This window comes from Acomys russatus, chromosome 17 (genome assembly GCF_903995435.1).
Source record: "Acomys russatus chromosome 17, mAcoRus1.1, whole genome shotgun sequence".
Classification (NCBI taxonomy): domain Eukaryota; kingdom Metazoa; phylum Chordata; class Mammalia; order Rodentia; family Muridae; genus Acomys; species Acomys russatus.
Genome location: NC_067153.1, coordinates 40,544,404 through 40,567,335, shown reverse-complemented (window position 1 = coordinate 40,567,335; position 22,932 = coordinate 40,544,404). Strand labels below are relative to the sequence as shown.

General features: G+C 47.5%; 1 protein-coding gene across 1 annotated transcript; it reads left to right on the top strand.

Annotated features, from left to right (window-relative positions):
* Nucleotides 1-2,427: 2,427 nt before the first annotated feature.
* On the top strand, nucleotides 2,428-6,756 carry LOC127200993 (apolipoprotein L2-like). Its single transcript, XM_051159357.1, has 3 exons — nucleotides 2,428-2,458; nucleotides 2,983-3,115; nucleotides 5,872-6,756. Exons 1-3 carry the CDS (start codon nucleotides 2,428-2,430, stop codon nucleotides 6,746-6,748), a joined length of 1,041 nt encoding a protein of 346 aa, XP_051015314.1. The 3' UTR covers nucleotides 6,749-6,756.
* The last annotated feature ends 16,176 nt before the right edge of the window (nucleotides 6,757-22,932 follow it).

Here is a 22,932-nt window from a genome sequence, read left to right as displayed (position 1 = left end):
AGCTCTGTCTCCACTTCTCCCTGGAGAACAGCCTTCCTATGAACTGAGTCCCAGCTCCTTTGAAGAGGTCCCCTGTGCTCACGTCAGCACCCAGCTGCAGGTCAGTGCAAGGGTTTGCCAAGGGGCCAAGGAGCGGAGAACGGGAATGTTCCTTGCAGCCTCTCTGCCTCAGGGGGAGTGAGTGGTCACAGACAAACAAGCCTAACAAAGAACGGAGAAGACTTTACCTGGTTATGAAGAGAGAAAATATTAATGGACCTTCTGAGAACATACTGAGAGATTCTTGCTGGGCAAGGGGTGTCACATGCCTTTAATCCCAGCACTCGGGAGGGAGGCAGAGGCAGGCAGATCCCTGTGAGTTCAAGGCCAATGCCCAGGACTACAAACCCTGTCTTGAAAAAACTGAGAGAGAGAGAGAGAGAGAGAGAGAGAGAGAGAGAGAGAGAGAGAGAGAGGAGGGAGGGAGGGAGGGAGGGAGGGAGGGAGGGAGGGAGGGAGAGAGAAGAGAAGAGAAGAGAAGAAAGAGAAGGGGGGAGGGAGAGAGCCGGGGACTCTTGTTGCTTCTTGGAGAAACTGGGGTTCTCTGGTGTGTGGCAGGTAGATGCCTTGCCTGAGCGCCACAGAGGTGGGGGGGAGCAGCTAGGCAAGTTAAATTAAGCCTGTAATGGGGTGCTGGGCCTAATGTGCCTCAGTGTACCAAGCATGCATGAAGAGCAAGCAGAGCAGGATCAAATCTGAAGGAGAAGACAGAAAAGGGACAGACACACTGTGAAGGCAGGTGCTACCTCATCTCACCTGTGACTCGTGAGACATCTGCCAGGCCTTGATGTGCCTGGAAAATTCCATAAGAAACAATTAGTACTGATTTATCAGCTGTGCCATCCCAGTGGCGTAGACCTGCTTTTAACTTTCAGCTTTCTGCCTAAGGAGTAAGTCAGTTTCTTTTTGTTTTTTAAAGTGTTTTGTTCCTGTTTTTTTATTTTTTTATTTTAAGGTTTTTTGGTTTGGTTTGGTTTGGTTTTTAGAAATAGAGTCAAAAAAAAAAAAAAAAAAAAAAAAGGAAAAAAGAAAGAAAGAAAAAGAAACAGGGTCTCATTGTATACACCTGGCTGGCCTGGAACTTGCTATATAGACCAGGCTGGCTTTACACCTACAGAGATCCACTTGCTCTGCCTCTTGAGTGCTGGTATTAAAGGCGTGAGCCACCACACCAACCTAGACTTATTTTCATATATGTGTGCATTCATGTATGTATTACACATGTATGTGTGCATGTGCACGTGTGTGTGTGTGTGTGTGTGTGTGTGTGTAAACCGAAGCACAGCTTGTGGGAGTCAGATCCTTTCTTTCACTCTGAGGGACTGGGATTGAACTCTGGTCGTCAGCCTTAGCTGCAAGCTCCCTTTTCTGCTGCATCACTTTGCCAGACCTCTAGACAGATCTTGAGGAAATAATCTGAAATGCAGGCGAAGGTCTATGCAAGGAGCGTGTTCTTTGCGCTCTACTATTTACAGAAAGTGTTGGCCGTGCCAGGAGGTTCAATGGTTAGGGATGGCAGATGGGCAACCCAGAGCAAGTACAGAAACAGAGGCAGGATGTGGCAGGATTCTAGGCCCTGGTTAGATGCAGGATCCTGCAGAAGCAAGGAGTGGGAGGACCTTGGGAGGGCCCTGGGCACTGGGGAATTTGTACCCTGAAGGGCACAGGCATTGCTGTGGATGGGAAGCGGTCGCAGATCACTGCACTTGGGCAGGAGGACATCCTGCTGGCTGTTTAAGGGACCCAGGCTCAGTCACCAGAGGGTGGAACATGGCTCGGAATGGTTTGGGTTCACGTGCTGGCTCTAACTGGTATGCCGACTGGGGATGTTACCTAGCCTTGTGGTCTTCGCTCTACATTAAGATGGGATCACCACGCTCCTCATCTTATGGCATGTGTGTGATGACATAATGAAGTGCATGGCTAAGGAGCCCGGTGTGTCTCAGACAGTAAATGTCCATTCCTACCCCTAGTTAGCTGCCAGAACACCCGCCCCTCCTCCTCTTCCCTACTGTATAAAAATTCAGTGATTTCCCAAAGGTGCATCGTTGGCTGATCCTAACGGGACGGGAGGCCTTTGCCTTGGCTGGAGCTGGGGAACTCGGGATGGACACTTAGAGCCAGATGACTGGCTGGGTTCTGCAGAGCCCAGGGAAGAGAGAAACTTTTGGCAGACACTGTGGAGGGAGCTGTGGCTCACAGTCCTTAGCTGTTTGTGCTCTCTGCAGTTCTCCTCTCCTCCAGTGCACAGTTCTCTTCCCCTGCAGCTTGGACCACAGGCCCTGCATCTGACACCAGGGACCACAGGCCCTGCCTGCATCTGACACCAGGGACCACAGGCCCTGCCTGCATCTGACACCAGGGACCACAGGCCCTGCACCTGACACCATGGAGCCATCGGAGTGTGAGGACTCAGCAGGTAGTTACATTCCTCTGCCTTCTTCTTGCTTGTGGCCTTGACCTCCATACTGAGTGCAGAGAAGCTGAGGACAGGGTCCCTTAAACACCATATTTGACCACGTCCCCTGGATGGGGAGGCTTGGTGGCACTCAGAGGAAGGATAGCAGGCTACCAAGAAGAGACTTGATACCCTATGAGCATATACAGGGGGAGGAGGTCCCCCTCAGTCCCAGTCATAGGGGAGGAGAGTAAGGGGAAAATGGGAGGGAGGGAGGAATGGGATAACAATTCAGATGTAATATGAATAAATTAATAAAATATATTTAAAATAAAAAGAGAAGGGGAGACCCAAGGGGGACTGCAGGTACATCCCCAACACCAGCTCCCTGGGGGGCCACTCCTGGCCCTGTCCTGGGGGTACAGCCAGGTCACCTCCTCCCTATCCTGCCTGGGGAGGAGGACAGCCTGGGAAGCTGAGTCTGTGCTCAGTGTGACGCCAGCTCTTCCATTCGGTCCTCTAACCTCATTCTCCTTCCCAACTAGCAGCGGCGAGCAGAAGCTTCATCGAGGAAGCCACCGAGTTCCTGCAGCACGCATCGGGGAGGGAGGACCTGAGGCTGCTGCTGGCTGAAGATGGAGTGTGGGAGGCCTTCGTGGCTGAGGCCCAGCTGTCCAGGTCACCTGTAGCTAGGCACTTGCTCCCTTCCTCTGGGCTTCTCTTCCCCTGCCTGTGGGTGGTGCAGCATCATTCTTTCCCACCCAGTGCCCTTGTTCACATACTGATGCTCTCCAAAGCATCTCCATGGAGACACCCAGAACGGGGCCATGTTCCAGGCACTCCTAGAGAAGTTGAGAGCCATCCAAAGGCGACACACACTGTCATTAAGGCTGACCTTGGGTTTTTCACTCTGCTGGAGGTCAGCACCTTTAGTCTCCAGCTCCCTGGAGGTCAGAAATGGTTGCAGAGCCCCATCACACACCACATGATATAGACTGAGTATCCTACAGGAAATGCCTGGGAAAAGAGTGATTTGGATCCTGGATTTTCCTGATTTTTAAAATACTTGCAACTATAATACATTGTGGGCATGAGCTTCAAGTCTCAACATGATATACACACTGTAGCTTTTCTTTTGTTTTCTGTTTCTTTGTTTTTTGAGACAGGGTTTCCTCTGTAGGCCAGGTTAGCCTCCAACTCACAGAGAGCCACCTGCCTCTGCCTCCCTGAATGCTGGGATTAAAGGTGGGCATCACTGTACCTGGAGTGATTATTATTTTTTTTTTTTTACACCTTGCGTACACTTTAATTTTCTATACTCTTTTAAACTCTTTTTTTAAAAGATTCATTTATTATGTATAGAGTTCTGCCTGCATGTATGCCTGCAAGCCAGAAGAGGGCAGCAAATCTTACAGATGATCATGAGTCAACAAGAGGTTGCCCTGGCTGTCCTGGAACTCACTTTGTAGACCAGGCTGGCCTCAAAGTCACTGAGATCTGCCTGCCTCTGCCTCCCTGACTGCTGGGATTATAGGTGTGTGCCACTGTGCCTGGCTCTCAATGCTCTTTTTAATGTCCCTGTGTTTGAGTGTGACTTGTCCCCTGAGGTCAACTGTGGAGCTTTCTACTGTGGCACCACTACCCTGCTCAAACGACCTCATCTTTTGGAGCCCTCCACACTTAGGGTATTCGCTCAGGGCTACTCAGCTCAAATGAGCTTCCAGCGAAAGTCTGCAGCCATACTTGGACAGTCCTGGCTGGCAGGACATGACCAGGCCTACTGACCTTATCTCAGCAGCTGAGGGCGAAAGGAAGGCACTTCATGGCACACTAGCAAGCACTCCATGAATTCAGCGTGACTTATGGTCCACTCCTGCTCCCCTGACAAATGTGCTGATGGCCACAGTGATGCCCTTGATAAGGGGGCACCTTTATCAAACACCTACCACTCAGAGTTTGTTTTTGGCAAGGTCTGCTGTATTCTACATTGACCTTGAACTCAAGCATAACCAAAGATGACCTTGAACTTCTGATCCTCCTGCCTCTATTTCCTAAGTGATGGAATTATTGGTGTGTAGCGCCCACCATGCCTGACTTTATGCAGTGCTAGACCCCAGGGCCTCATGCAGGCTAGGCACGCACCCTACCTTCTGTGCTAATCCCTGCCCCTAAAGAACATCTTTTGATTTTTTTTTTTTTTTTGTCTGAGACAGGGTTTTTCTGTGTATCTTTGACTGTCCTAGACTTGCTTTATAGACCAGGCTGGTCTCGAACTCACAGCTATCCACCTGCCTCTGCTTCCCGAGTGCTGGGATTAAAGGCTTCCGCCACCACATTCAGCCTGTTTTAAATGTTTGTAAACAGGCTTATTACTTCCATTGTCATTGCCTGCATCCGAATGTGTGTACCCAGTACCCACAGAGGCCAGAAGAGAACATTAGAGCTCCTAGAACTGGAGTTACAGGTAGTTGTGAGCTCCCATGTGGGTGCTGGGACTCGAACCTGGGTCCTCTGGTGGTGAAGCCAGTGCTCTTAGCTGCTGAGTGAGTGATCTTCCTAGCTGCAAGAACAAGAACATCTTAAACAAACAAACAAACAAGGCTATCATCATCAATCATCATCATCATCATCGACAAGGCTTTCCTACATAGCTCTGGCTGTCCTGGAACTCACTATGTAGATCAGGCTAGCGTTAAACTCACAGAGATCCACCTGCCTCTGCCTCCCAAGTGCTGGGATTAAAGGATGGGCCACTATGTCTGGCAATTTATCTACTTTTGTGTGTTTGAATGTGCACATGCACAGACCCTGAGAGGCCACAAGAGGGCGCCATATACCCAGCAGCTGTAACTATAGATGATTGTGAGCCTCTCAATGTGAGATCAATCAAATTCCAGTTCTGTACATGTGCATCAAGCCCTTTTTATGGAGCCTGTTCTTCAGCCCCCTGAAAAGCATATTTAAAAAAGAAAGATTATTTTTTATTATAATATATATAGTGCGCTGCAGAAGAGGGCATCATATTATAGATGGTTGTGAGCCACCATGTGGTTGCTGGGATTTGAACTCAGCACCTCTGGAAGAGCAGTCAGCGCTCTTAACCTCTGAGCCATCTCTCCTGCCCCTGAAAAGCATGTTAATGCTACTTTTATTCATTATCCTCTACTGACTAAGGACCATTTACAATTACCAAATGTTCACCATCTAAAGAAAGATTCTGTATTTCTGCAAAATGCCTCCTGAGTCACAGTGAGCACGCTGTCATCCAGGCAGGCCATATATTACTGAGCCTATAACAAACTGTTTTGTTTTGTTTAAATAGCACTGGGGATGGAACCTAGGGCCCCATGTGTATTAGACAAGCACTCTACCACTCACTTAAATCCCTAACTAAACTCTCTCTCTCTCTCTTAATCACTCGGTCCCTAATACAGAGCTGATGCAGACACATTACATGACGCCCTCAATGCGCTCACAGCAAACATGCCTGTGGAAGACCAGGACAGGCTCCAGCATGACCTGCAGGACATGGAGAGGTTTGTGGATGCGTTTCCTCAGGTGAAACTGGAACTGGAAGGGCACATCAGGAAGCTCCATGCGCTGGCGGACAAAGTGGACAAGGTGCACAGGGACTGCACCATCTCCAAGGTGGTGGCTGGCTCCACCAGTGCTGTGTCCGGAGTCCTGACCCTCCTTGGCCTCACTCTGGTACCCATGACAGCTGGTCTTAGTTTGGTGCTCTTAGCAACAGGGATGGGCCTGGGAGCAGCAGCAGCTGTGACTAGTGTCTCCACTGGCATCGTGGACTACACAAGTGAGTCATCAGCCAAAATGGAAGCCAGCCAACTGGTGTCAAGCAGCATGGTCAAAGTGAAGATGGTTGCAAAGGCCATGGTTCATTCAGGACCCCAAGTCTATTCCTTATCTGAGAATTGCTGCCGAGTCCTGCGATGCATTGAGCAGAGCATCAGTGCTATCAAGCTCAGCAAAGGCAGCCCTGCCTTAGCTGCCAGTGCCAAACGCCTCATGACCGCAGGGAGCATCTCTGCTCAAAGTGGTAAGCAGTTGAAGAAAGCCTTAAGGGGCACTGACTTGTCAGTGAGCAGAAGAGCCTGGGTCATGGGCATAGCCACCGCAGGTGTGTCCCTCATCGGGGATGCGATTGGCCTTGTGAAAGAATCCAAGCATTTGCACAAGAGGGCAAAGGCAAAGTCGGCCGAGGAGTTGAGGCAGCAGGCTCAGGAGCTGGAGGAGAAATTGCAAGTGCTCACCCAGATCTATGATGGTTTGCAGTCAGGCTCAACTCAGTAACAAGTCTGGGGAGGTGTTCTGGTTTGAGACAGAGGCAGTTTGTGAGAGGGAGTCAAGTCCATGGAGTTCAGCACTTAGGCGTTTCTTCTTTTCAAAAACTTCATTGATTTTACTTCTCTCTGTGTGTGTACCTGAACATGTGGGTGTAGGTGTGCTCACAGGACAGAAGGGGGCATCAGATCTCCCGCAGCTGGAGTTATAGGAGGTTGTGAGCTGCCTCATCAGGGGCAGGCAGTACTCTCACCTGCTGAGCCACCTTTCCAGCCAGGGCTTGGCCTTTCTGGGGCTGAGCACGGTAAGATCAATGAAGGTAACTAAAGGGAGCAAAGAGAAAGCAATAAGAGCCTGAAGGTCCCCAAATCACAGGTGGAGAGCACAGCCTTGTGGGAGACAGAGAGGTTCCTGTGCTCGCAGATACGCACCAGGGGAACCAGGGATGCTAGCAACAGGTTGCTCTTTCATAGGAAGGGATGCGTAACCTGTTATTTGCCCAGAAGGTTGGGAGCGGACACAGCTAATAATGTGGTGGCCTTTTGTGCTATCTTTGTGTCCAGGACCACACCAGATCCTCTCCCCCATCCCCCACCCCAAGACCCTTATTGTGAACTTGTCCATCTCTAGAACCCCTGTCTTTATGAAAGATGTCACAAGTACAGAATGGGTTTGAGGTAGTTATGTCTTAAGCTTTGTTGTGCACAAGGGATGGAGTTATTATCTCCAATAAAGCATTTACCCACTTGTGCTCTGCTTAAATATGCCTAACTGACTTGGGGCGCAGACTCCTAAAGTTTGAACCAACACTGGCTACTTAGACGCATTGAGCCAAATTACCTTTTTTGCTTCTTGAGGACTCTACCGGTCATGGTGGCCGCTGAGGTCCCCACACAGCCTGTCCTACAAGGTAGCACTCTGTCCCCAAGCTGGCTTTTCCCACCTTATCCATGCTGAATTACCTTCTGGCCATTTCAGGAATATCCTATGTGGTCACTTCCGGGGTTGTGGCAGCCCCTAAGTGGCAGCCTTGGTGGGGCATGAATATGTGGATATGCACAGCCTCTTTCCCTGCCAACTGGCTCTGAAACATCTTAGAAAACTCCAGGCTACTGGGGAGGACAGAGGCCTGGCAGCCACAGAGGTATGTTCTTTGAGTAGAAGAGTTTCATAGGAATGGGCATGGTAGCACATGCCTGTAATCCTACCACTTGAGAGGCAGAGGCAGGCAGATCTTTGAGTTCAAGGCCAGCCTGATCAATAGTGAGTTTCAAGACAGAAAGAGCTATGTAGTGAGACCCTGTATCACCCACCAGCTCAAAAACAAAAAAAAAAACCAAAACAAAAAGCCTCTTAGGTAGTAGAGATTTTCAGGAGAACTTTCACATGGGACAGGTGGGTTTATTTTTGTTTTGTTTTGTTTTTTAAACTTTGTCTTTATTTTGGCACTATCTTCTCCTCTGAGTACCTGCTGGTAACCTCTAGACTTATTCGTACTGGAGTGCTGAACTCCAGTCAGACCCTTTGCCCATACCCAGGACAATGCGGAGGACACTTGGAGGTGCAGAGGATGGGGAGATTACTCTGCTTATGAGGGTCACCTCTAGCAGGCCTTCCCCAACTCTCTACTGCTAGCTAAAGCCTGTGTCGGGGCGAAACACCAGAATGTCTGCGCAGGCCTGCACACCAACAGAATTCAGCTTTCGAGGTCTTCTCAGGGTGCTCAGTGCTCAACTCTTATTTTTTTTGCAAACTGGAGGTTGGCAGATGCCTGTTCTCAGCAAGGTCACCCATGCTTGGGGCTGCAGGATATGGTGGGCTTCTCCACCTCTGCTCCCTGCTCCCCAGTCTGTGGCTTCCCTGAGACGTGACCCCACTAAGGAGGGCTGGCCCCATTTTTCCTATGTGAAGACAGATGAGACGCTTCCTCGCCATGCCTGTCCTGGGATCCATGGATTCTGAGCCACAGGTAGTGGGTAAATGGCTGCTCCAACTGGGGCTCCCAACCCTGGAGCAAGTGTGGAGAAGCCCAAAGATGTTGGAATGCATTCCCAGTGACAGCACCTGACCTTCTCCAAGGAGTGGGGGATGGTGATGGGTTGTCTCCCTTCCTCCTTAGACACCATGCGGCTTTTTAGCTTCTGACTTCCCAAGCCTTTTCTCCAGCTTCCTGCTGATTTTATGCCACCTTAGGTGCCATCCCAACACATTTCTTGCTGTTTTCCTCATACAATATTGATTTCGTCACTTGGCTTGTTACCAAGAGCTCAAGGCTGCACTATTTGTGCTAATTAACAGGACCAACTTTGGAATGGAAACTTCAGGCCAAGGGTGTTAATGAGCTCTTGACTTTGTTTCCCAAGACACAGCACTGTGGGCACTGGCCAAGCCAGAGAGGAGGGTCCCTGTGTCACAGACATCACGGACGGACGTCCCAGTTACTTCCTTTTAAGCCTCACTGATGACCAGGAGCCTGTCTTTCAGGCTGATGTTGATTTTTAAAGGTATTTTGTTAGGGACGGGGAGAAAACATAGGAAGAAAAAAGAGAGAATAAGAGGAAATCAGGAGGATGGATAGAGAGATGCACAGGAAGAGAAGGGAGGGACGTTCAGCTTGAAGGAGATTTTTTGAGACTGGGAGAAAGGAACATGCTTTTTCTTTTGGGTGGGGGATGTTGGCTGAGGAGGAAGGTCAGCTGGGTGCTTTCTCTGCCTCTCTGAGCCAGCAGCCTTTCACCACAGCATCTGGTTCCTGAGCCTTTATTGGTAAAATCAAACGATTGAGATTTGTTAAAAACACCACCTTTGTTCTCTGCAGCAGAAGTAAGTGGACAGAGTCATCTCACTGGCACGCATGTGGCCCCCTCCCACAGTTTTTTTTTTTTTTTTTTTTTTTTTTTTGGAGACAAGATCTCTCACTGAAGCAATATTTCAATGGCTCGGATAGACTTGCCTGGCCAGCAGGCCCTGGGCATCCTGATGCCACTGCCTCTCCAATGGTGGAGATGTGTGCTGCTGTGTCTGGCTTTGTGTGTGTGTGTGTGTGTGTGTCATTGAAGGCTCTGGACTCGAGTCCTCATGCTTCTTTGGCATGTACTTTACTGATAGAGCAACTTTTCCTGGCCCCCAGTAAAGAATTCCTTGAGCAGTCTCCAACCGTGGTCTTCATCCTGGGCTGAGCTGGTGACATGGAGAGTCAGCAATAGCACCAGGGGCCACAGAAGGGGAGATGGCAGTAGTAGTAGGTGCCAAGGAAGAGGGGCCAGAGCTGTGGTGTGTGTGGGCCACGGTTGGTGGTGGGAGGAGAAGATGGAGAGATGGTAGAGAGATCAGATTGTGGAGGCGAAGGCTAACAGGAATCAAGCCCAGAGACAGAAGGCCCGAACAGCCAGAAAAGTCCCGGGGACTGTGAAGCACTTAGAGCCATGGCCTTGAATGGCTTGTTGTCTTGGTCCTGGCTCTTTCCTGTTGGTCCCCATGCTTGCTGGCTGCCCCACTGTGACCAGTTTTCCTCCACCAATCCCTTGCACCATGGAGCTTCTATCAAAGACCCAAAAGCAACCGAGCCAGCCAACCCTGAGCAGAACTGCTGAACCCTGAGCAGAAACAAGCCTTTCAGGCTGTAAAGTGTTTCCTGGCCATTTGTCACAGCAGCCGAATGACTGATTCACACGGGAGAGTGGTGGGGAGGGAGACGATCAAGCCAGCTAGATCAGTCAACATGCCAGTAGGGAGTACTAATTAGACTTAGCGGGTTATATTTTTTTAAAGGTGAATTAAAAGTAGAAGGGGCATGTGTCGGGATGTCTGGGGGAGTTGAGGGGGTTGAGGGTGGATATGATCAATATTATACTCTATGTATAGGGGCTGGAGAGATGGCTCAGAGGTTAAGAGCACTGATTGCTCTTCCAGAGGTCATGAGTTCAATTCCCAGCAACCACATGGTAGCTCACAACCATCTAAATTGAGATCTGCATACATGTAGGCAGAACACTATGGACATGACAAATAAATCTAAAAAAAAAAAAAAAGATTTATAAAATTAGGGCTGGATAGATGGCTCAAGGGGTTAAGAGCACTGACTGTTCTTCCAAAGGTCCTGAGTTCAATTCCCAGCAAACACATGGTGGCTCACAACCATCTATAATGAGATCTGATGCCCTCTTCTGGTCTGCAGGCACACATGTAGGCAGAATACTGTATAATTTCAAAAAATAGTCTATGTATTAAAATGCCAAAGAATAAATAAAACAGATGTATAAAAGCAGTCATCAGAGGGTCCGGCCTGGAAGGCAGCGTGAGATCTGAGTTTGAGTGTGGTGAAGGAAATGCGCAGGCAACAGTGAGTGCTAAAGCAAAGGCGTGCTACTGTGCAGCAGGGGGCTCTGAGAGTCCTTGGAGCCCTCTCCCTCCTTGAGAACATGGAACTGATCCGCCTATGACAGGAGCATCCTTGTCCCTGGGATCTTTGACTGATTGACATGGAGTGTACAGGCATCCATTGCTAGTGAGAAACAAATGACCCACTACTTTTGTGAGGCTGTGCGGCTGTGGCTCCCATAGGCTTCTTTCCTCAGCTGCCGGCTTTGCTCACTGACGGCACCACAGCAGCACGGGTGGGGGGCGGGGGCTCCCGAGGTCCCTCATGTACACCTACCCATAAGTTACTCACTGCCTTGGGGCTCGGTGGCCACTCCCCACTCAGCTTTTGAGAGAAGGACAGCAGATGACACGGGATCTCCACACGACTGCTAGCCACACTCTTTAACACTTGGGAGACACAATGGCTTAGACCTCAGAATTCAGGGAGTTGCCAACACTCAAACCAAGACTCAGCATCAGAGGTTAGACACTGTGACCGTACTTACTTGTTTGATGCTCTCTGGGGTCTGGGTGGTTCAGTTCCTGGCACCCACATCGACTGGCCTTCTGTAACTTCAACGCCAGGGGATCTGAAACCGGCTATGATCGCCGGAGGCACTGCCTGCAGTTGGAGCACACACAGACAAGCAGGCACACACACACACACACACACACACACACACACACACACACATTGACATGTGAAGAATCAAGCTGGGCGTGGTGGCGCACACCTTTAATCCCAGCACTCAGGAGGCAGAGGCAGGCGGATCGCTGTGAGTTTGAGACTAGCCTGGTCTACAAAGTGAGTCTAGAACAGCCAAGGCTACACAGAGAAACCGTGTCTCGAAAACAAAAACAACAACAACAAAATCAATAGAATTTAAGACAGTTAAAGTTATTTTTGCTGTTCTCTTTCTCCAAACTCCCTGGCTCTGTCTCTTTTTCTTCATCACCATGGGGTTTAGCCGACAGTGAGAAAATCCACAGCGAGATGCAGAGCCATGTAACGTCCACAAAAGCTGAGAGGCAGGCTTGAGGGGAATTCTAAGAGCTAAGCATAGAATGAACTGGAACATTAATACACTCTTGAACAGAGGCGGGGTGCAGCCGCAGGACCGGGTGCACAGTCTGCTGAAAGAGACAAATAAGGGTCTCAAGCTCCCGGTCGCAAGTAGAGCCCATCCCACCTGCACATCCTGAAGATTTTCCCAAGAACGTCTCAGTTGGCAAGAAATGTCACCCAGGGTGGCTGCCACTTCATAGGTGGTGGCATGGGGGGGGGGGGGGACGGGGGTGGACGGGGGACGCGGATGCTGAAAAGACCTTTGGGCAGCAACCCTGCTGTGGCTTTAGGGAGCGGAGAATGAACATCAGCACCACCTAGTGGCCACTGTAGGGATCAGCAGCCAAGGTATCTTGCAAGCCTGGTTATTACATCCATCCAGTCCTTACCATGGAGAGCATACGCACGGCAAGCACGCTGGACACTGTACTAGGTCCCCATACACAGGTCCATCTCTGTGCTGGTCTCTCTTTCTCTCCAGACATTGCACAGTAGGTGCAGGGATCTTCCAACTAACATGTGATGCGGCCCTTTTGAAAGCACTCAAGAGACAAACATCCTAGGGTTGCAAAACACAGGGAAGGGAAGTGTATGCCACCCTCACAGCTCTGGGTGACCGCCTGGAAGTAGAGGAGGCAGCCATTGCACCAGCCACTGCAGTCCAGCCTACAGCCCGAGTCTAAGGACCATCCTATTTGACTTTGCTCAGCTGAGACCTCAGGGCCCAGAGAACAAGTGCCAACTTCAAGGAGGATCATAGCGGAGCAGCCCACAGAGGGTGGAATGTGACTCACATGTGGGGGTGTGAGTAGGAACGGCCCCCATAGACTCATGTGTGTGAATGCTTAGCTCACAGGGAGTGGCACTGTTAGGAGGTGTGGCCTGTTGGCATAGGCGTGGCCTTGATGGAGGAAGTGTGCACTATGGGGACAAGCTTTGAGGTCTCCTACGCTCAAGCCATGCCCAGTGTGGCACACAGTCTCTCCCTGCTGCCTGCAGATCGGAATGTAGCACTTCCAGCTTCTTTCCAGCACCATGTCGGCCTGCACACCACTATGTTTCCCACCGTGACGGTAACGGACTAAACCTCTGAAACTGTAAGCCAGCCCCAATTAAATGTTTTCCTTTGTAAGGGCTGCCATGGTCATGAGTGTCTTCACAGTAATAACACCCTAAGATATCGTGACTGTCATATTTTAATGAGAAAATTCAGATGACTGACCTTCATTTTGGCGCAGATATAATGGTCAGGACCAGTAGGTGCATTTGCAGAGGGAACACGGCATCTCTGTGACTGTACTGTAGACGGGAACTGGTGATCGACACAGAGCCTGTGTGTGGTTCACCGTGAATACTCTGCTGAGTGCTGAGGATGGTGCCAGTGAGCTGTAAACAGAGAGAGGACCCAGCCTCAAGTTTAACGATTCCCAAACAGGAGTGGGTAGAAAAGACACAAGTGTGAGGAGAGTCACCCCATCAGGCAGTTCTGCAGAGTGGGCAAGGGGACCACTCATTCCTCATTCACCAGAGAGAAGGTTGGCTGGTGTCCCTGTCATGCCATTATATCTCAGATATCTTAAGATTTTTGCCTAGAGCCTGTGGGCTTTGCCCTTTTTCAAACCTACTTTATTTGGGGTTCTTTAATGCTTACGCCTCCCTTCCAACCCACCTACCCTAGATAGGAGAGATAAGAGGTTAATGGGAACAGGAGAAGTAGACCTTTTTGGACTGAGCTCCTGGGAGCGATTCCCCTGGCATAGTTGGCAGGATTTCAGGAGACCAGCAATTCCACCAAAGTTTGCTGCTGAAACCTGGAGCAGCAGCTGGAACCCGGAGCCCGGAACCCCAAAGCGTTCTCTGGAGTGGTTCTCTCTAAGGAGTGATGAACATCGAAACAATACCAAGACCTGAAAAGCCCCTACTAGGATTTGTTTCAGCTGGCAAAAACCAAGCCCCCACATGAGGTGGTTCATCTTCTAGTGGATAAACATCACCTGTTCTCTCACAAGTCTGTTCCCCATCCCACACTCGGGATCAAAACAAAAACATGTTTACATCTCCCTTTCTATTAAAAATAATAAGTTATATACAATACAATAATTATGATAATTATACAGTAATAGTTACATTGACAAGGACTGGTCAATTTGTATTTGACAGTCTTGGAGAAATTATTCCACTATCTGTCCTATCCTACTGAGTCCTATCATAGGGTGCAAAGTTTTCCTAAATCACTTTATTATAATTTACATTTATCAACCTCTAAACATGTTTTTAGGTCTTAAATTAAAGCTTATAGTAATACCAAGGCTATCTAGTCTTCAACCCCATCAGAGACCTAAGAAGAAAATATTATCTAATATGAAAGACGTGCAGGCAAGCAACTTCCAAAAGTATAGACAGAACAGAGAGAGTTGACTGGCTGGACAGTCACAGGTTTTTCTCTATCATTGGGGCATCCAGTCTTCAGCCTGCCAGCCTAAAATATCTGACAGACTGTGCTGTGAAGCAGGAATTTCGAAGAACTAGCCCACATAGTCTCTGCAAAGCTCGACAGCCAATTTCCCAGTGTCACGCTTGATCACAGTTTGGACAGTCAGTCTGCTATCGGCAGCCACACTTGTTTCTTTGATGCCCGTCATCTTCACTGAGGTAAATTGGAGGTGCTGCCAGGAGCAGATGTGTCTCTGTCAGAAAAGCCCTTTATTATTAAGTGCCATATTCTGTAGATCTCTGAAGTGGTTGAAGATCATCTATCTATTTACTATAGTGCATAATCATATTTATGTATCTATTATCCATCTATGCATCTATTTATCAATCGATTGACTTCTCTATCTCAGTATATCTCAATAGACAAACATTGCTTGTTTTTAGCTGTGCACTATCTGTTCAACCTTGAAAACACATACAAGAAGCTAAATAAAGCTTATTCTGTAATTAACTAAACTAGTATCTAACAGGACTACCAGTATGATTTATAAGTGATTAACTACTAACTTGTATCTCCAAGCATCCTGAACAGTTTGTAATAGTTAGCTCTCATAAGACTAGAACTTTACATCACATTTTTAAATGAGTTGCATATGTACAACACATTAAACAAATGAAAAAAATCTATCAACATACACTATGTACAATACACAAAGCAAAAGTTGAACGAAATAATCTTAAATGTCTGTTGATCTACGATACCAATGTAAAATATTTGAGGCTAGTAGATTCAATAATCTACCTTTTATTCTACAGTTCTATATCTTCTCCTTTTTTCTTTCCCTTTTTCCCTCCTCTCCCCTAACACTAGAGAGGATAGAAAGATAAACGAGAAAGAAGGATAGAGGGGAGAAAGAAAGAAATTCCCAAATGTAACCTCTACCAACTTATAACCCTCTAGACAGTACACACATTGGTAACCCACCAGAAACACCCACTCCACCTACTGGGAATGGGAGTGTCATGTTCTCAAAATTACCTTTTGCTCTCTGGGGGGCAAAACATCTTTGACACCCTTAGAAAAAAATAAAATATTGGTCAAGCACTGGACAAAGTAGCTGCATCTGTTTCTGTCCAGTCTTTTTGAGATTGATCATTTGGGCTAGCCCTTTTAAAGTTGATATGCATGCTAATTCTTGAGAAAACAGTAGCTGAGGCAATCTTCCAGGTTGCATCACCTGGGATATCTGCTTTGTCTTCATTATTATCCGTTTTGTTTTTTGTTTTTTTTGCTTTGAAAATAAGCAGACTTTCAGCAGTATTAGCATAGGTACATTTCTACATATATATGGAATATGCAAGGTTTACAAATTATCTGAGATATGTTTCAGGTAGTAGGAAGTCTTGCCTGGTCAGATCTAATCTTTGTAAGTTTTGTCAGTCCATCCTGTTTGAAAGAATGGCATGTCATAAGGACCTTAAGATTCCCTTGTAATGTCTGAAACAAGTTACTTAGCTCATCAGTAGCTAATCCAATTGTAGGCCTCAGCCAGTTAATATCTCCCACCAATTTTTGAAAATTATTAAGAGTTTGCAACTCTCTACAAATCTGTACCTTTTGTGGTAGAATTTTTTGTTGAGTTATTTTATAGCCCAAATAGGTAATTCAATCTCCTCTTTGTATCTTTTCTGGATCAGTCTGTAACCTCCAGCATGGCAGAATTCTTTGTGTTTCCTTAAACATTTTCTCTAAAGTGTCTTCATCAGAATCAGCCAACAAAATATCATCCATGTCATGGTAAATAATACATCGAGGAAACTGCCTGTGAATTATCTCTAATGGTTGTCGCACAAAGTATTGATATAAAGTTGGACAATTCAACATTCCCTGTGGAAGTGCCTTCCAATGGCATCTCTTCATTGGACCACTACTGTTCAGAGTAGGTACTGAGAAAGTAAACCTTTCCCTATCCTGCTTATGCAAAGGTACTGGAAAAAACTTTTTTTTTGGTTTTTTGAGACAGGGTTTCTCTGTGTAGCCTTGACTGTCCTGGACTCACTTTGTAGACCAGGCTGGCCTCGAACTCACAGCGATCCGCCTGCCTCTGCCTCCCAAGTGCTGGGATTAAAGGCGTGCGCCAACACTGCCCAGTGAAAAAAACAATCTTTTAAATCAATCACTATTATAGGCCATGACCTAGGCAACAAAGAAGGTAAAGGAATTCCAGGCTGTAAAGGACCCATTGGTTGAGTTACTCTATTCTCTGCTCTTAAATCTCTTACCACCTTCCTATTTTCTGATTTATTTTTATTTTTATTTTTTTACAACAAACACAGGGGAATTCCATTGGATGGTAAACGCTTCTATATGGTGAGCCTGCAGCTGCTCTTGTACCAATTGTTGAAGTGCTTGCAATTTTTCTTTTGTTTTGGGCCACTGCTCTTGCCACAAAGGTCTGTTTGATAACATTTTAGGGGCAAGGCTGTTGATATATCAGCAGTGGCCCTTTTTATAAATTTGGAAACTCAACACCTGTGAAGTTCTGTGTTTGGACAATGGGCACAGCTTGTGATCGTCCTTGATTATATACACCAATACCTTCCCCAGAAGCATCTACCATTTCACCCCTAATTTCATCGTTGTCTATCTCTGTGATTGCAGGAATATTAATTTGAGTACCCCATTGTTGTAGAGTATCCCCTCACCCATAAATTTATGAGTATGTCAGCCACATAGGACCCCAGCTTCCCTGTTTGCCCTTCTGGTCCCACACACTTAATTTACCATACAATTTGTCTTATTTGAGATAATTTACCAATTCCTATAAATTACATATAAACCTTCTGAAGTGGCCAATCTGAATTCCAATACTTTTGAGAAAGGATTGTGACATCTGCTTTTGTATCCACCAAATCTTCTATTTCAACACCATTCATTTGCATCAGTAATTTAGGTCTCTGGTCATTAACCACTGTCTGGCAGAACACACATCTTCCAGTACTCCCAAATGTACCTGTTCTTTCTACTGGAGCGGCTTTGTCCTTGATGTAAAGAAACAGCAACAGCTGAGCAATTCTATCCCTACATAAATTTGTATCTCTTTCTTTACACAGGCCATTATTTTAATTTCTTCCTTACAATCCCCACCTATAATACTGGGATTCACAATAAAGCCTTGAGGAGTTAACCCACTTCTTCCCAAGATTATTCCTACTGTCCCTGAAGGTAAAGGACTGTAAACACCAGTGGTTATTCTGTAACATTCAACCTGTGGGGATAGTGTAAGAGATTTATCTGAGGCCAGATCCAAAGCTGCGCTGCCTTCAGCAGCGTGCATGAAACCATCAACACCTAGTCTTTGTTTTCTTGCAAGTTACCTCCTGGCTGGCCAACGAAAGATGGCTCATATTGTTTGCTGCAGGGCCTCGAGCTAACGGGCCCACCCCTTTTGTTTCCTGACAGCAAGAGATTACCTCGTATGTCTCTCTTGGATTGACAATCCCTAGACCAATGTTTCCCCTTCCCACAGCGGCTACAATGCCCTGGAAGCCTTGGCACGTCTTCACCATCACGGCCAGAAGCTCCTTGTGCTCTGCTATGAGTGCCGTTTACTCCAAAGGGGGTGCACCTGCTATTTTGAGATTTGGAACTTTTTGTTTTGTTTTGTTTTTGTTTTTTCGAGACAGGGTCTCTCTGTGTAGCCTTGGCTGTCCTGGACTCGCTTTGTAGTCCAGGCTGGCCTCGAACTCACAGCGATCCGCCTGCCTCTGCCTCCCGAGTGCTGGGATTAAAGGCGTGTGCCAGCATGCCCGGCAAGATTTGGAACTTTTAATCTTACCATTTCTTTGTAAATGGCCCAATTTACTACAATTAAAGCACTGGGTGTTTTGATATCTGCGCTCTCTAGCTATAGCTTGTCCTATGATATTGTTTTGATGCTCTGGAGAGCTATATTAACTGTCTCTCTTACCCATCCATCTAATGGGGCTCCTCGTGCCTTTAATGGTCAATTGCTCTCTTGCATTCAGTATTTGCATTCTCATATGTCACGATCAGTTTAAATGCCTGACTGGTCTCAGGATCTGGTACGGATCTATCTAGAGCCGAACAAAATCTCTGTAAGAATTCTGTGAAGGCTTCTCTAGGGCCTTGAAATTTCTTAGTAAATGAAGTGGTTGTTTTCCCAGGCTCCTCAACCATGCCCCACGCTCTTTAGGCTGCACTGTTCAATCACTACACCTTCAGCTCGGGTTTGCTCTCTTAAGTCAGCCTAAGCAAGCAATTGATCGTTAACAACATTTATCCCCCTTGTTGTATTTTGGTGTTCTATTCTCATGGCTTAATTTTCCCACCATGATAACCACTGTAACTGCTGAGCAGCTTCTAACACAGCTGACTCCAATCCCTTCCAATCTTGGGGAACAAGTCTGTCCTGCATAGCCCAGTTACTTAACATTTGTTTACCAAAATATGAATGCATTCCAAACTATACAATAGCCTCCTTAAAATGCTTGAAATCTAGCGTATCTACTGGACGCCATGCCATCTCATCATGAACCTCACCACCATCATTAGCAGGGATATGTTGCAGAAAGACTGGAAAAGCTGATGGTGTCTGTGCAGCCCTAGAGAATTCCTCTATCTGAGCACTTGTCTCCAAAGCCCTTTTGCCCTGTCTGCTTCCCTGCTCCTCTAGAGTCTTTACAGCCCCTCAGGCTTCCTGTTTTGTTTTTTTTTTTTTGTTTTTTGTTTTTTTTCCTCTCTGAACACTGGGAAACACTGGCTCTCGGTTACCAGGTGTTTTCCCTTTACCAATGGCGCTTTTTGCTTTCCAAATGCTTCAGCCTCTACCCACAAATTCTCTAGTTGTACAGACGACTCTGCAACCCTTTCCAGAATGGTAAAATTTACTGACCCTTCCAGTTTTCATATCTTATCAATATTTCTTCCAATCTTTTTAAAAAATGTAATATAGTAAAAAAACAAAGAAAAAACAAAAACTTCCCTCTGGGTATAAAGCAGGAAAGAACTTTGCAACAGCAGCTATGATTTGCTGACGCTATGAAACAGCATCCTTACATGTTCAAAGCTTGTATCTTCCTCCACAACATTAAAAGTTAAGTTACCAATTATGCCCAAAGCACTTATAGCCACCTGTAGGCTTCAACCTTTTTCCAAACCTACTTTTTTTTGGGGTACTTTAATGCTTATACCTCCCTTCCAACCCACCTACCCCAGATAGGAGAGAAAAGAGGTTAATGGGAACAGGAGAAGTAGACCTTTCTGGACTCAGTTCCTGGGAGTGATTCCTCTGGCATAGTCGGCAGGATTTCAGCAGACAAGCAATTCAACTAAAGTTGCTGCTGGAACCTGAAACAGCAGCCAGAACCCTGAGCCCTGAGTCCTTCTCTGGAGCCGTCTCTCTAGGAGCGTCTGGAAGTGGAGCGATGAACAGCCAAATAATACCAAGACCCAAAAAGCCCTTCGCCTCCTCTTTTGGGCTCATATATATACACATCTCCTCTCAGAGTCTGCACTAGGATGTGTTTCAGCTGGAAAAACCAACCCCTCCCACTGAAGTGGGATAACCATCACCTGTTCTTTCACAAGCCTTTCCCCATCCCACACCTGGGATCAAAACAAAAACATGTTTACATCCAATACATATTCCATACTTGAGATAAAAACAAAAACATGTGCGCATCCACTACAAGAGTCCATCTAGCCTGTTGTTGTAGATGTAGGAAGGGGGGTCTGGCTGGGTCCCCAGTGACCACTGCCATTGATGGGAGGAGTTCAAGGCACTCAATAGATGCCACTCTTTATAGCCAGATAGAAACACCAACTGTTGACATTACAGTTACCAGGCAGCATTTCAGGCTCAGCATTAGGTGTAGGACTTCCTCTCCCCAGCAGGGCCTCTGGCTCTCTGCCTGCCTCCATCTGGAGAGTGTCTTTAGACCTGGATCCCCCTAACCACATCTGATATATGGCGCTTGACACAGCTCCTTGCTATCTCTGCCCTCCCTGGCTTGTAGGATAATTAGGTACTGGGTTCCAGTTTACACGATAGGAGAATGCTACCAAATGCAAAACAAGCATCCTTAAAGTGCCTGGGTTCAACCAATTATGAACACTTATCCTGGAAGCGCCCTACGCACTCCCCACAGGCTCTAAAGCCTTTGTTCTCCCTGATTGAAGTTGAGCTAGCTCCAGGAGTGGTTCCCGGACTGTTTGATCTCCATCGTGCTTACGGCCTTCGAGGCCCTGTGTCTTGTCTTCTGTTCCTCCTGCCTTGGTGGGCTGGTGGCCAACAGCACCCCCCCCACCCCCGAGGAAGAGAAGAACCATAGCTTTGTATGACTTCTACAGACTTCTGCTCCAGCTCCCTAGCCACCTGTCTTCTCACTTCAGCCAGCTCTGACTTTGCCCCTTGTGTAGAGGCATGGAGCCTGTTAACAAGGATATGCACATCCAAGTCAAGGCAGGTGGCCCCGAACCCTGGCCTTCAGACTCAGGCTCTTCACTTCATGGACCAAGCAGCACCTTCAATGGCTTTCCACTCGTCACCAGACACTGAGCAAGGACTCCTCCAGTGATTGTCCTCCTGCCATCCCAATGGCACAGACATGTTGTCTGATTGCTCTCAGAGTTCTGCTGACATCTTTGCTTGGTTTAGAAATCTTTCTGGAAACCTACAAGAAGAACATCACGACGGGCATATCTGGACCCAGGGGAGTCTGCTCAAAATACTGCACTAACCAAGGACAATACATGCAGTAAATATTGAACCTCTACTCTGTGGCTCCCTTGCCACTGCGGTACCGAGTCGAGGGCGAGGGACTGCAGGTGGATTTAACTCATGCACACACACACGCACACAAACACACAATAACACAGCGGGTCCTTCGTGCTAAGAGAGCAGCAGCTGTGGCAGTGGTTTATTCTCTCCTTTCCAGAGTTCCAAAGAGCCTTCTTATAGCCAGCCAAACAGGAATCTTTCTCCCAGGTGAAATCCCTCAGGAGGTAATCAAACACAGGAGGAAAAGTCTCGAGGAAAGGAGGGGTGCGTTCTCAGGGCAGTAAAGACGACTAGCTAACCAAGATAAACACAGACGTGGAAGCTGCTGGAAACAGGACATGAAACAGCAAGACAGGCAGGCAGCCCAATCGGGCCTGGTTCCTACACTACTCAGATCTAGCCAAGGAACAGGCATTATCCACAGTTGTGTGGAGAGCGGGGACTGACTCTGACATGAGCGCTGGTGCCCCATATTTGACCACTTCCACTTGGTGGGGAGGCCTGGTAGCACTCAGAGAATGAATATGAAGGCTACCAAGAGGAGACTTGATAGGCTATGACCATAGGTGGGGGAGGAGGTCCCCTTCTGTCACAGACCTAGGGGAGGGGAATAGGGTGTAAGAGGGAGGGAGGGAGGAACAGGAGGAAACAAGCAAGGGGATACCAATTGAGATGTAATCTGAATAAATTAATAATAAAAAAGAAATCTTTCTAGAATTCTAAGCCAGGGACACTTAAATCACATCTGTTATATCCCTAGCAGTTGAAACCAGGCATCTGGCTTCAGCTTCCTCTGACAACTTACTTGCTGTATCCAGAGCCATAGTGGTGGCACCACTGCCAGTAGCTGCTATTTCCAGCTCTGGCCCAACTCCTAAGAGCACCAGTCTGCTCCCTAATGTGAAGGGGGCTGAGTAATACCAGTGATGCTAAGGACTGAGGAGGCAGTGCCTGTGGACTGGTCACCACAGCGGAGATGGCACATGCCCCGTGTACCTGATCAATCCAGTCAGCCTGGCCTCGCAGCTTCCTGATGCTCACCTTGATCATCCTTTTCACTAGAGGAAAGCATCTAGAAACCTCTTCCTGTCCTACTCGTCTTGAAGGCTGTCATTATCATCCACAGCCATGAGTGCTTCCTGCTCCGTCGGAAATGTGTGTGAGCATCACATGGAACAAGTCAAGGCCACCTACAAAGTCAAGAACATTTGAGACTCAGCTGTAGTAAATGCTAGGCCAAAGTCCCTGAAGTGGGACAACATAATGGGGGAAGTTATTTCCTTCAGGATAAGGACCTGGGGTCTCCTCAGACTCTGGAGTTGTGCAAGTTGCCTTCTGACCACACTGACTTTGGAAGCTGTCTTGTCCTTTCTGATATTCAGGAAGTTCTGTGCAGAACAGATGAGAGTCTCAAATGCTGCCTGAGAACTCTGCAGCAAAGACTGCGTGTGGAGTGCACACTCAAGCACAGCCCTGCACACGCATGAACCGTGTCAGAGCAGGGGTGAGAAGGCACCCTCCTCCTGTGG

Bases quoted from the DNA above. Each gene is read 5' to 3' on its own strand.
- LOC127200993 (XM_051159357.1), top strand. From the start codon at position 2,428: ATGGAGCCATCGGAGTGTGAGGACTCAGCAG. The intron at 2,459-2,982 runs GTAGTTACATTC...CTTCCCAACTAG, and splicing joins GGAGTGTGAGGACTCAGCAG to CAGCGGCGAGCAGAAGCTTC. The intron at 3,116-5,871 runs GTCACCTGTAGC...TCCCTAATACAG, and splicing joins GCTGAGGCCCAGCTGTCCAG to AGCTGATGCAGACACATTAC.